The sequence below is a fragment of the Henckelia pumila genome, chromosome 3 (assembly GCF_033568475.1).
Source record: "Henckelia pumila isolate YLH828 chromosome 3, ASM3356847v2, whole genome shotgun sequence".
In the NCBI taxonomy this organism is placed as follows: Eukaryota; Viridiplantae; Streptophyta; class Magnoliopsida; order Lamiales; family Gesneriaceae; genus Henckelia; species Henckelia pumila.
This window is the reverse complement of record NC_133122.1, coordinates 58068553-58080183: the sequence shown is the minus strand read 5'-3', so window position 1 is coordinate 58080183 and position 11631 is coordinate 58068553. Positions and strand designations below refer to the sequence as shown.

General features: G+C 35.7%; 2 protein-coding genes across 4 annotated transcripts; both read left to right on the top strand.

Moving 5' to 3' along the window:
• The first annotated feature begins 27 nt into the window (after positions 1-27).
• LOC140888784 (scarecrow-like protein 23) lies at positions 28-1500 on the top strand. The gene has a single exon (XM_073296483.1). It carries the CDS (start codon positions 28-30, stop codon positions 1498-1500), a length of 1473 nt encoding a protein of 490 aa, XP_073152584.1.
• Positions 1501-3862: 2362 nt separating this feature from the next.
• Positions 3863-11545, top strand: LOC140891129 (casein kinase 1-like protein 10). Of its 3 annotated transcripts, none has more exons than XM_073299442.1 (14): positions 3863-4647; positions 4748-4788; positions 5192-5261; positions 6811-6959; positions 7051-7146; positions 7790-7860; positions 8637-8698; positions 8815-8878; positions 8982-9066; positions 9523-9649; positions 9794-9867; positions 9946-10003; positions 10101-10243; positions 11083-11545. In XM_073299442.1, exons 1-14 carry the CDS (start codon positions 4572-4574, stop codon positions 11320-11322), a joined length of 1356 nt encoding a protein of 451 aa, XP_073155543.1. In that variant the 5' UTR covers positions 3863-4571; the 3' UTR covers positions 11323-11545. The 3 variants fall into 3 exon arrangements, with proteins under 3 accessions (XP_073155543.1, XP_073155542.1, XP_073155544.1); XM_073299441.1 differs by having other exon boundaries at positions 3868-4647; positions 11080-11545; XM_073299443.1 differs by having other exon boundaries at positions 3869-4647; positions 10113-10243; positions 11080-11545.
• Positions 11546-11631: the final 86 nt, after the last annotated feature.

Sequence of the window (11631 nt, the reverse complement as noted above, 5' to 3'; positions counted from 1 at the left end):
GAAATATTAAAGATCGAGTTACATGTTATGCTGGTAGCAGGAGGGTTAAATAAGTTTGCTCAAGTCATGCAGTCTCAGGAACAAATAATCTGCTCCAATTATGGGATCTCTGGGAAGAATTCTGCTAAGAATTTGGAGAGAAATGAACTGTCTCAATGGGTGGAACATGTCACTAAGCAGCTGATAGAAGACTTGCCTGAAACCGAAGATGAAACCGAGGAGGAAAGTGCGAGTGTGGCGGCGTTTTTGGATGATTTACGGCCTCGAAAAATGGCCAAGAAAGATTCCAGGGAGAGCCCCGGATCTGTACAGATTCATGCCCATCATGGATGGAGTAATGATCATCGAACAAGTGATGGTCAAAATAGTTTCAATCTTGGAAGTGATCGATCATGCGAAGAACCTGGCCTAAACTTGCTGACACTTCTTTTAGAGTGTGCTGTTGCTATATCCGTGGATAATCTTGGTGAAGCCCACAGAATGTTACTTGAACTCACGCAGACGGCTTCTCCCCACGACGCTTCCTGTGCAGAGCGAGTGATTGCGTATTTCGCAACAGCTATGTCTAGCAGAGTGATCAACTCCTGGCTTGGAGTCTGCTCACCCTTGATCAATCACAAGACCGTGAATTCTGCATTCCAAGTATTCAACAACGTGGCCCCGTTTATAAAATTCGCGCATTTTACATCAAACCAGGCTATCTTGGAGGCGCTCCATCGCCATGAGAGGGTTCATATAATCGATCTTGATATTATGCAGGGCTTGCAATGGCCAGCCCTGTTTCACATTCTCGCCACTCGTGCTGAGGGCCCGCCTCAGGTCCGAATGACCGGGCTGGGGAACTCAATGGAGCAGTTGGTGGAGACTGGGAAGAATCTCTCCAATTTCGCAAGACGTCTTGGGATGTATTTTGAGTTCATTCCAGTAGACAAGAAGTTTGGAAACATAGTAGACATATCATGGCTCAAAATCAGGAGAGGTGAAGCATTAGCAGTACACTGGCTGCAGCACTCGTTATACGACGCAACCGGACCTGATTGGAACACGATGAGGCTCCTCCACGGTCTTGGCCCGAAAATCATCACATTAGTAGAACAAGAGATTGCTCATGAGGGCTCATTTCTAGACAGGTTTGTGAGCTCCCTCCACTACTACTCGACCATATTTGATTCTTTGGGAGCTTTCTTGCCTGGAGACGATCCATCCCGTCATCAAGTGGAGCATTGCCTATTACAGAGGGAGATCAACAACGTGCTAGCGGTCGGTGGCCCGGCCAGGAGCGGGGAAGACAAGTTCCGGCTATGGAGGAGTGAGCTTTTGAAGACCGGGTTCGTGCAAATCCCAATGAGTACAAACTCAATGGCTCAAGCACAGCTGATACTCAACATGTTCCCACCTGCTCATGGGTACAGTCTTGTGCAGGGAGATGGAATGTTAAGACTAGGGTGGAAGGAAACTAGCTTGTACACTGCCAGTGCTTGGACTTCATTACATCCTTAAAAGTTCTCTCTTCTTTTGTGGTTAGTTTTGATTGTAGGTTATGTATTCTGACATTGATTACATTCTTTAGGCTCAAATGAGGAATTTGAGTGTGATTAAAACGTAATCGTGGAATCAAATGCAATCATGAATTTGAGTGTGATTAAAACGTAATCGTCGAATCAAATGCATCGATCCAAACACAGCAACCTGATTTAGTCACCCAAACTTTGCTTCAATATGATGATTGTGGTTATATGATCATTTTCAATATAGACCCTTGATTAACTTTGTGGAGCCTCACTACTTACAATGCTAGTTCATCAAAAGAGCTGTCTGGTTCATTAACTTGTGACATGTCGGTACTTCGAATATCAAAAATTATGTTATGCAAAGTAAATTAATATATTAAAACTATGTTAAATTTATGTTCTAATAGATAAATAAACTATGTTGCGTAGTTTATAAATATTTCATTTATTTAATATAGAGGAGAATCACATGTTATAGTAATTAGTAAACAATCTAATGATTATATCAAACAAAGGGATTAACTCGGTTTAAACGAATTAAAATTAACATATATAATTGTCAATATATATATATATCTTAAAGCGAAAAAAACATCGTTTCAACTAATATATAAACATTATTAACTTATGATACTTGGTTAGTAGGGTGAGATGCTAAAGGAAGAAATAATAAATTAACTCAGTTTGGTTTGAGTGATAGGATAGATAATATATAGATAAGTAATGTAATGTAAATAAAAATAAATAAAAAATGATAGTTAATTTAGTATTTGATTTGATCGATAGATTATAGTTCATTTGATTTGATTGATTAAATTTTATATAAAAAAAGCTAAATTATCATTTTATCCTTTTAATAATAAATAAAATATGAATAATATTATTTATAAGGAATAATATAGTAATTTTAGTTCAATGATTTGATTGATGTAAGATAAATAATTAATGATTTAATTGATGTAAAATAAATAATTAATAGATGAATAAATAATACGTCAAGAAGAACGCGGAATGAATAAGATAAGTTATACCTAGATTAATAGTAATTGTACCAAACGGTACAATAAAGCGAATGAGAAATAATAAGAAAACTGTAAAGCAAATCGAGGCCTGTAGCTAAATACAGTTTTCTTAAAACAGATTTTTCGCCTTCACAAAGTGCTTGAGGATCAACGTGTACAGACGTCTGTTTCCAACGATATTGAACCAGTAGCAAACTAAGCACAAATTCACTACTCCGGCGAACTTGAATCGTACCTTCACTTTATCACCAAAACTAATGGAGGCCAAATAAAAAGCTAACAATATGAAATGTAAGAGAATACTTGAGTGAGATCTTGAATATTATGTGTGGATTGAGGAAATGAGCACATAAGCTTCAAAAAGAACACCAAGAATCATAAGATTAATTAACTCAATTAATCTTGTAATTAACTCAAGAATGTGGAGAGCCAAAGGACACTCTCACATTCATGAACCATAATTTTCATTCAAAAATTTAATTTAATTTAAATAAATTTCCAACAAATATAACTATTTATAAAATTTAATTATCGTAAAATTTGAGTTAAATTTGAAATGGTGAATGCATGTGTTTTTTTAGAAGAATGGTGAATGAATGTTAAATCTCATTTTTTTTTAGTTATATTTTGAAGAAAAAAAATTATTTAATATATTTTTACTTAAGTGAAAAATATTATTATTAATATGTCATAAGTATATTGTATAATATATGCTGATTGGAGTAATAAATATTATTTTTTATGTCAAAAATAATATTCTTTATTTTATGTGTTGTTTCAAATATTAAATAAAATGTTGCATGGGAGATCTACTCATTAATGTGGGAAAAAATGGTTGATTTTGAAAATTGATTGGCATTTATGTGGGGATAATCATGCAATTAATTAGATAAACAAAATTTGAGTAGGATGTTAATAGGGTACAAATAACTATTCAAATACAAGATATGAGGCATTATATAATGACGAACTTTGGTATCCAAAACATAATTAATTTTTTTCCCCAAAATTCATTCATGATAATATTATTATTTTCGTAAGAAAATAATAATAAAACAATACAAAGCTCTTATAACATGTCTCACAAGTAAATTTGTGAGATGGTCTCTTGCTCAAATAAACTCATGAAAAATATTACTATAACATATTATTATTCATTATTCCCAGCATAAATAAATCGAACTCGACATATTTATGAAAAAAAAAACAATTTTCCTTTCTTTATATATTCCAACCAACCAACCGTAAACTCCAAATTTGTAATAAAAACCAATTATTAAACCAAAAATAACACTTGAAAGAAAAAAAAAAGGTGTGATCTTTAATCAATCATCAGTCTTTTTCTTCTCTCTCCCCCAATCCTATTTTTGCTTCTCACGGTCACCAAATACATTTGTTTATCTCCTGGAATTTTTTTCTCTCCTTTTTCACCTCCAATCCTTAAATATTGGTGGCTTGTCTGCTCTTTACGAATCATCATCATCGTTTCTTGATTTGCATGAAACTTTCGAAAATGGGAGAGTTTTATCTGTTTTGATGGGTGATGACTATATGATTTGGATTTCTCATCCGGGTTTGTGTTCTTTGAGGATGTAGTTCCAGGAAAGGAGAGAAGCTTGTTTCTTGAATACTCCGATTTCTGGGTCCACTATCGGACCCTTGATGAAAAGGAGAAGCTTTTCTAACTTTTTACCCATCTTGCTTGATTCGATCATCGGCTATCGTTGATGAATCTGTGAATTTGTTGGGTTTTTGTTTGGGGTTTGCATTCGTTCAACGATGTAGTTGTGTTGTAGCATGCGGGAAGGCGAAGAAACTGATTTTTTTTTATTGATATCTCTGTCTCTGATTCCTTGCATCCACTGCCTTAGCTTTGTTTCTCCATTTTCTTGCATTATTTTGGAGGATTCTGCTTATGTTTATGCTTGGGTTTGAAAAGTTTGGTCTTTGAGATACCCGATCAAGGTTAAAATTGGAGTAAATTTTTTGAAATAAGTCTATTGTTGGTCATTGGGATTTATCATTTGAATCAATTGCCATGGACCATGTTGTGGGTGGAAAATTTAAGCTTGGGAGGAAAATTGGCAGTGGTTCATTTGGTGAACTTTATTTAGGTACTTAAATCCTCCGACAAAAGTGAACTTTATGTGGTTGCTGGATTTTGTGTTTCTTATCTATAAGTTGTGAACAACTTTGTTTGCATAATAATTCTAGGTGTTAACGTACAGAGTGGAGAAGAAGTAGCTGTCAAGCTGGTATGTCTTTTTGATTGTTTTGCTTTCTTCCTTTTGACTATTCTCTTTGCCAGACCAAATTTGGTACAAATCAATTACATCAATGACATATGTAAAGATTTATAATCATTAAGCATGAACTTGTGTGACTTGACATTCTGAAACCAACTTATAACAAATTTTCATTTGCATCAATGAATTCATGAGTTGTATGAAGGCTCTTTTCCTAATGATTTGTTATTCTCACTGTCGCTTAAGCTCATCCAGAGCTTGTTTTAATTCCTGACAGTATTATGTTGAGAAGCTTCAGCCTTCAAGTTGTTTTTTTGATAAAACTTGACAGTATATACAAAGTTAGTTCTTTATTTAAATATGGATTGCTATTATAACATGTTTTCTGTTCTGGTAATACCGTTGTTGCCAGGAATCTGTGAAGACGAAGCATCCTCAACTTCACTATGAGTCCAAAATTTATATGCTTCTACAAGGAGGAAGTAGGTTTTCTTTCTCTCACTCTATCTTACTCTCACCCACAGATTTTAAACATGATGTCAGATAAGTTGGCTAAGATGCATTGTAAGAAACCATGATGATTGCTCTAATTATTAGAGTTTTAAGGAATGATGTTCTACAACATTGCGGTGTCAATCTTCCAGTATTCACATATTTTAGTAACTTAACTTAATAAGTTTTTTGGCAAATTTTTTTTAATAAAAAAAGAAACTAATTATTGGAATAAGGTCAAATGTTAGGTGATGTGAAAAATATGGTAAAACTGAGTGACTTCACTCAGTCAGGATGGCGGACGATGTCTGATTGGTGGATCATGCCGGTCCACGTCATATTAAAGAAAAAGCAAAGGTATACTCTACCCAAAGCTCATGCCAGTATCCGAACCATAATTTTCCACATCTATGTTATCCGGTCCACCCATCCATTGTGCATCTGAATGTGCGAGAAAAGGGATAGGTGATGGCCTCGGATACATATCATGGACATGCCGCCTGTAGTTGTCATTTAGTAGATCTGTAATACTCGACAGATTTGAACGGTATGGAGTTTGATTACCTTAGTCGTCAGTCAAACACATTGTAGCACTATCCTAACTGAACGTGCATACTTAACCACCCACCTGATCATCAAGTGGAGTCAAACCCACCTGATCGTCCAACGGAGTCAAACCCACCTGATCGTCCAACGGAGTCAAACCCACCTGACAACCCAAGTATATCAAATCCACTCGAAATGTTAGTTGTCACCTAAAGACCTAGTTATGTCGAAGCCACCTATATATAATGATTAAATATGGTGGTACGAGCCAATCACTACATATCTTCTAGTGTAAAAATGGTTGGTTATCATCAACAAACAAATCCTCATCATGACATACAGGATCAGGCAAGCGATATCATCGTCGACATAGTTCGAGTAGTTCTTCTTCGGATTTGTGTCGGCCTTCAGGTGTGTTTGACACCCCTGAACTATCAGGTGGGCTTGACATTACTGGATTATTAGGTGGATTTGTCACCACAGGGACTTCAAGTGGGTCTAAGTCTATTTTAGACAAAAATTAAAGCCTAGAGGCCATTGCTGAAGGCGAGACCCTCACATCTGTCATTTGGGATGGCGGACCTCGCCCTTCTGCCATTTTGAATGGCGATTTACCGTGATTCTACATTACCACACCTTATTCCATTCTTTTTCAAAATTTTTAAAAGAAACACTGTTTTGGATTTACAATCTCAAGGGAAGTTTTTAGTGAACTTCCGATTTCCCGTAGAAAGTGCTGTTTTGAAATTTCTCATGGTGGGACCTGTTTGGGAGATGGAGTGCAATTTTTTTAAGTTGGACTGTTAATGCAATTTTTTAAGCTTTCATGAGGATTGTAACTTCTACTCTTCTTCATCCTTTGTTTTCCATGAGTTTAAAATGGTGCTTGTCGCTGCTTGGAAATAGAAGTTTTATGTTGCAGGATGACTGTTTTATCAAAATGAAGTTAATTGCATATGAACTTAATTGTATTCTATTTTTACTGTTATGTAGCTGGTGTTCCCAACCTGAAATGGTTTGGTGTTGAGGGTGAATATAATGTTATGGCCATTGACCTTCTCGGACCAAGTCTCGAAGATCTCTTTAACTATTGTAATAGGAAATTTTCCCTGAAAACGGTATTAATGCTAGCGGATCAATTGGTAAGCAGTTGGGATTTTTCAAGTGAGTGATTAAGGTTATGATTGTAAATACAACCAGTAGCCATTATAACATTCTATGATATACATTCAGATTAATAGAGTCGAATACATGCATTCTAGAGGATTTCTTCATCGTGATATAAAGCCTGATAATTTTTTGATGGGATTGGGGCGCAAAGCAAATCAGGTATGCTGCTCTATCATTCTCAGGGTTTACACTTGTGCTTGGATTTTGTTTCTAATTATAAACATTCTCGTTCGAATTGATGAGCATTGTCTTCTCAAATTTCTGGATTTCGATTTCTTTCTTCTGTGATGTAGAAAATTCGTTAACTTTTAGTAGAGTGTTACATTTCTGTTTTGACCAAAAAAAAAAAAGTTTTAGAATATAATGCCATATGATGTTTTTTCTTCTAGCAGAGTTTGAATATTGTTCCACTGCTCAATGTGTTGTTTTTCATCTGTTTGATTTGAAATATCAGACTTGATTGAAAATGTTAAAAATGACCATCCATCTCATGTGTGAAAATGAGGGAAAGATAATGCATCTTAGAGATACTTTCACAACGGCAACTGGCTAGTTGTAGTATATTGTTGAGGTGAAATTCCCTTTATGTACACTGTGTATTAAGGATATCAAGTTTTTGTTCTTTGCTGGGAGTTTTCGTGTTTATTTCCTTTTAGAATTATGAACTGCTATACTTTTTCTCATTGTTCAATTGATGCTTTTTGACATTTACCCTTTGGATGTAAAATATAATTGTTTTAATGGATGCTTGTTTCCGTGGTTTTAGTATCAGTTTCAGTGATGCTTGAAGTATTTATTGCAGGTTTATGTTATTGACTTTGGTCTTGCTAAAAAGTATAGGGATCTCCAGACCCATAAGCATATACCCTACAGGTACTTTTCCTATGTATTTGTGATTAAGAAAAAGATATAGAATATTTTCCTAATGTATTTTTGTTCAGCAATGCCACTTGTTCTGTAACTGGCTTGTTAGAAAATTTGGAAAAACTTGTAATGGGTTTGTTATGAACAGGTAGGGGATGTGGAGAAAATTGTATAGAAATAAGCGGATTAATGTACCCAACGTTTTCAATCACTCATCTAATATCAGCGTTCATACATGATAGTCAACCAAATATGAAATATGTTGGCCCAAATTTAGAATGTGTGGAAATAGAAGTAAACTATTTTTGTTCAGGTAGTTCTAGAATAATTATATCAAATATGTTTTCTGCCCTATTCTAAAATATTAATCTTTTCGTTGACTTTCTTGGCTTAAACTATTTTCGTTTTTTACATCAATGATCTAAAGATGTGAGAGAATGCAGTTAGTGGTTTATGAAAGCATGTAAGCTGGCCGCATCGAAGGCTTTCCATTAAGATTTTGGCTTTTAAGCATGAGTAAACTATTCAAATTTGTTTACAAAATGGACTTTTGGTTGTTAAGCTAGAAATATGATGCCATGTGTATATAATCTAAGTTGTGTTGTTATCAAGGTGACTTTTGAAGTAATAATAATGTTCAATCTCTATCTGCTATTTAGTCGAGGATCCCTATATGATCGAAATATCAGCAATGCATCAGTTTTTCCTCCCTTAGAATTTAGATACCTGTCAGTTTAGTTTAGCTTGGACACAAGCATTCAGTGAAATTTTTGACAATGTTTCAGGGAAAACAAGAATCTCACCGGCACTGCTCGCTATGCCAGTGTCAATACACACCTTGGAGTTGGTAATGATTTTATCATATTATTCTGTGTTCTTATATCCTTTTAATTTGGAGCTCTCTTGGAGGGCCTTGCAATATAATTTCCTCTGATGTGTTTTTTATTTTATCAATGCTGGCAGAACAAAGCAGAAGGGATGATTTGGAATCTCTTGGTTATGTCCTTATGTATTTTCTGAGAGGAAGGTTGGTTAGATGTGTTGGATTTGAACCATTTATAGTTCCTTTTTTTCCTACCTTGCCTTGGATCATTATATATATCCCATACCTACTGAACGATTTTTTCCAGCCTTCCATGGCAGGGCCTTAAAGCTGGCACCAAAAAGCAGAAATATGACAAGATAAGTGAAAAGAAAATGTTGACTCCTATAGAGGTACAAAATATACAAACAGTTTGCAATATTTATCTGGATTGTTTTCCGAATTGTACTTGAAATTGAAAACTTAAGAATAGCAGTTTACCTGGCTCAGTTTGTTTGCATGACCTGTATGTCTTTGAATCTGACTCGTGCTAAGATAAACTTGAACTCAGGCTGAGGTAGACGAGTCAATTTCACCACCTCAGCATTTTGTTGATAGACATAAAACTAACTTGATATGTGGATTCATGTGTAACGTGGTGAAAATTTGTCTCCAGACTATTTTTATTGAGTGACTTTTCACTTTCAAGGAAGAATTTTGGTTTATCGTGCTAATATTTTCCTTAACCCCAAATGCTATCAGGTCCGATTTCTTATTTTCGACAAAAATGTCCTTGCCTGGCTTGTTTGATGGTTTGTTTGGAGGTTGAATCATCAGTAGCTAACATGATCTACAATTATTAAATACAGGTACTGTGCAAATTGTATCCTTCGGAGTTTGTATCATATTTTCATTATTGCCGGTCCTTAAGATTTGAAGACAAACCAGACTATTCTTATTTGAAAAGGCTTTTCCGGGACTTATTTATTCGTGAAGGTGATGAGAACTGTTACCTATATTCCTGTTTGCATAGTTTTGTCTGCTCTCCTTGGAATTTTTGTTGTTCAAAATGTTTAATATACTCTTCATAAGCTAAGTACCAACTAAAGAATTTGGCATTTTCACATTTAAAACATGTAGGTTACCAGTTCGACTATGTGTTTGATTGGACTATATTAAAATATCCCCAGATTGGTGCGAGTTCCAAAGCAAGAGTGAGTGCTTTCATATTCTTACATTTGTTGAATCTTCTTGATCGCGTAAATATTTTAATCCATGAAATTTTCTTTCAGAATCCCTCAGGCAATGCAGTGGCCGGAACGTCTGGTGAAAGACTAGGAAAAACAACAGGTATACAAGTCTCTTTCACCCAAACAAGCCAAGTTATATTCCTCATTCATTAGATGCACGAATTGTTCAAGTGGTAGTGAAGTTTCATTATATTTAGAATGTGTTGCAGTGGGGCAAGATATTCGAGATCGGTTTTCAGGTGCAGTTGAAGCTTTCTCTAGAAAGAATGCATCGGGGTCAGGTCGAAATGCCGAACAATCAAGACACAGATCAGAAGATGTGCCTTCATCCAAGGATGTGGTATTGTTCTTTCCTCACTCACAAATAAGAAATCATGCTCTGACAGAATTATACTGATTTGGATGAGGATCAATAGTATTTGCGTGTATGCCTATTTTGCCATGATCATATACCTTATTTCTACGGGAGCACGCGATTAGAGATGGCAACGGGGGTGAGTTTGGCCAATCCTAGGACCCACTCCGCCAAGAAAAAAAAATTGGACCCGAGCCTAGACCCACCCCAAAACTCGGCGGGTCCAATCCAGGTTGGACCCGCAAACCTGTTAAATATTTAAATTGTTTTTAATTCTAGCAAATATACAATAAAACAGTTCAAAAATTAATGCGTTTATCAATATTGAGGTCAGGGATTAGGGCATTTATTGTTTAATATACCTATAATAAAATATAAATATATACCAGGGCAAGTCCATTAAAACCCCTTAACCACCTCGGACCAGGTTCTAAACATGTTGACCGGGTTTAGATCCGCCCCGTACCCAGTTTTACATGGTTTAGACCATACAGGATGGAACGGGATTAAACTCGGCCCATTGTCATCTCTACCTGCAAGCCAAGCAGAGCTTGGTTAGTGATATATTTGAACTTGCTTCGACTCACAAGTTGAATATCTAGCATGCAATTGCTGTACAGGGACCTCAATAAGTATTAATATCAAGCAACTCAAGCCCGGAGTTCAAAAAATTTTGTGAACTTTTGACCATAGATAGGGCCATCCTCGTTTAAGCTTATTATTTGGAATTCTTGAAAGTATCGTCCTGGCTTCTGGGCCTATTTCTATGCTTGAATTTTGTACTTGGAGTAATTAGTGTTATTGTTATTAATCATCTGCAGCAGCCCGATTCAGAGAGAGGCCGTACTTCTCGAAATAGTAACTCTTCGAAAAGGGCAGCCATTTCGACCAGCAGACCAAGTTCTTCAGGTGAGGCAACTGATGGCCGATCAAGTAGACTGGTGTCGAGTACTGGCCGTCTGTCTACAACACAAAGAAGTGGCGTCGAAGCAAAACCATCATCGTTCTTTAGAGCTGCGAAAGACCCTCTTCGCAGCTTCGACTTCCTTTCAATCAAGAAGTAACTCAGCGTTTAATGGTGTGTTTTCCTCTGTAAAATGTTCATATGCCTCCAAAAAAAAAAAAAAGTCCATATGCCGAAGAAAAGAAAATTCCGCTGCAATCTTGTTCAAGTAAATGTGTTGTAAAAGTTTTCTCCCGTTCAAAGGTATTTCTTGTTACCGTTTCTATTGTAACCAATCTTGTGTTACACTCACTTGTATTAAAACATTTCTAAATATTTTACAAGGTCGTGCTCCGTGAAAGAGATAACTTAGAAGATATATTCTAAAGAGAGACTTAAATAAATAATTTGTTAAAATTTACAAAGCATG

Excerpts from the sequence above, each read along its gene's own strand:
- LOC140888784 (XM_073296483.1), top strand. The coding sequence starts at position 28 with ATGCTGGTAGCAGGAGGGTTAAATAAGTTTGCTCAAGTCATGCAGTCT.
- LOC140891129 (XM_073299441.1), top strand. The coding sequence starts at position 4,572 with ATGGACCATGTTGTGGGTGGAAAATTTAAGCTTGGGAGGAAAATTGGC. Across the intron at positions 7,861-8,636 it reads CATAAGCATATACCCTACAG|GGAAAACAAGAATCTCACCG; the intron begins GTACTTTTCCTA and ends ACAATGTTTCAG. Across the intron at positions 10,244-11,079 it reads TGCCTTCATCCAAGGATGTG|CAGCCCGATTCAGAGAGAGG; the intron begins GTATTGTTCTTT and ends AATCATCTGCAG.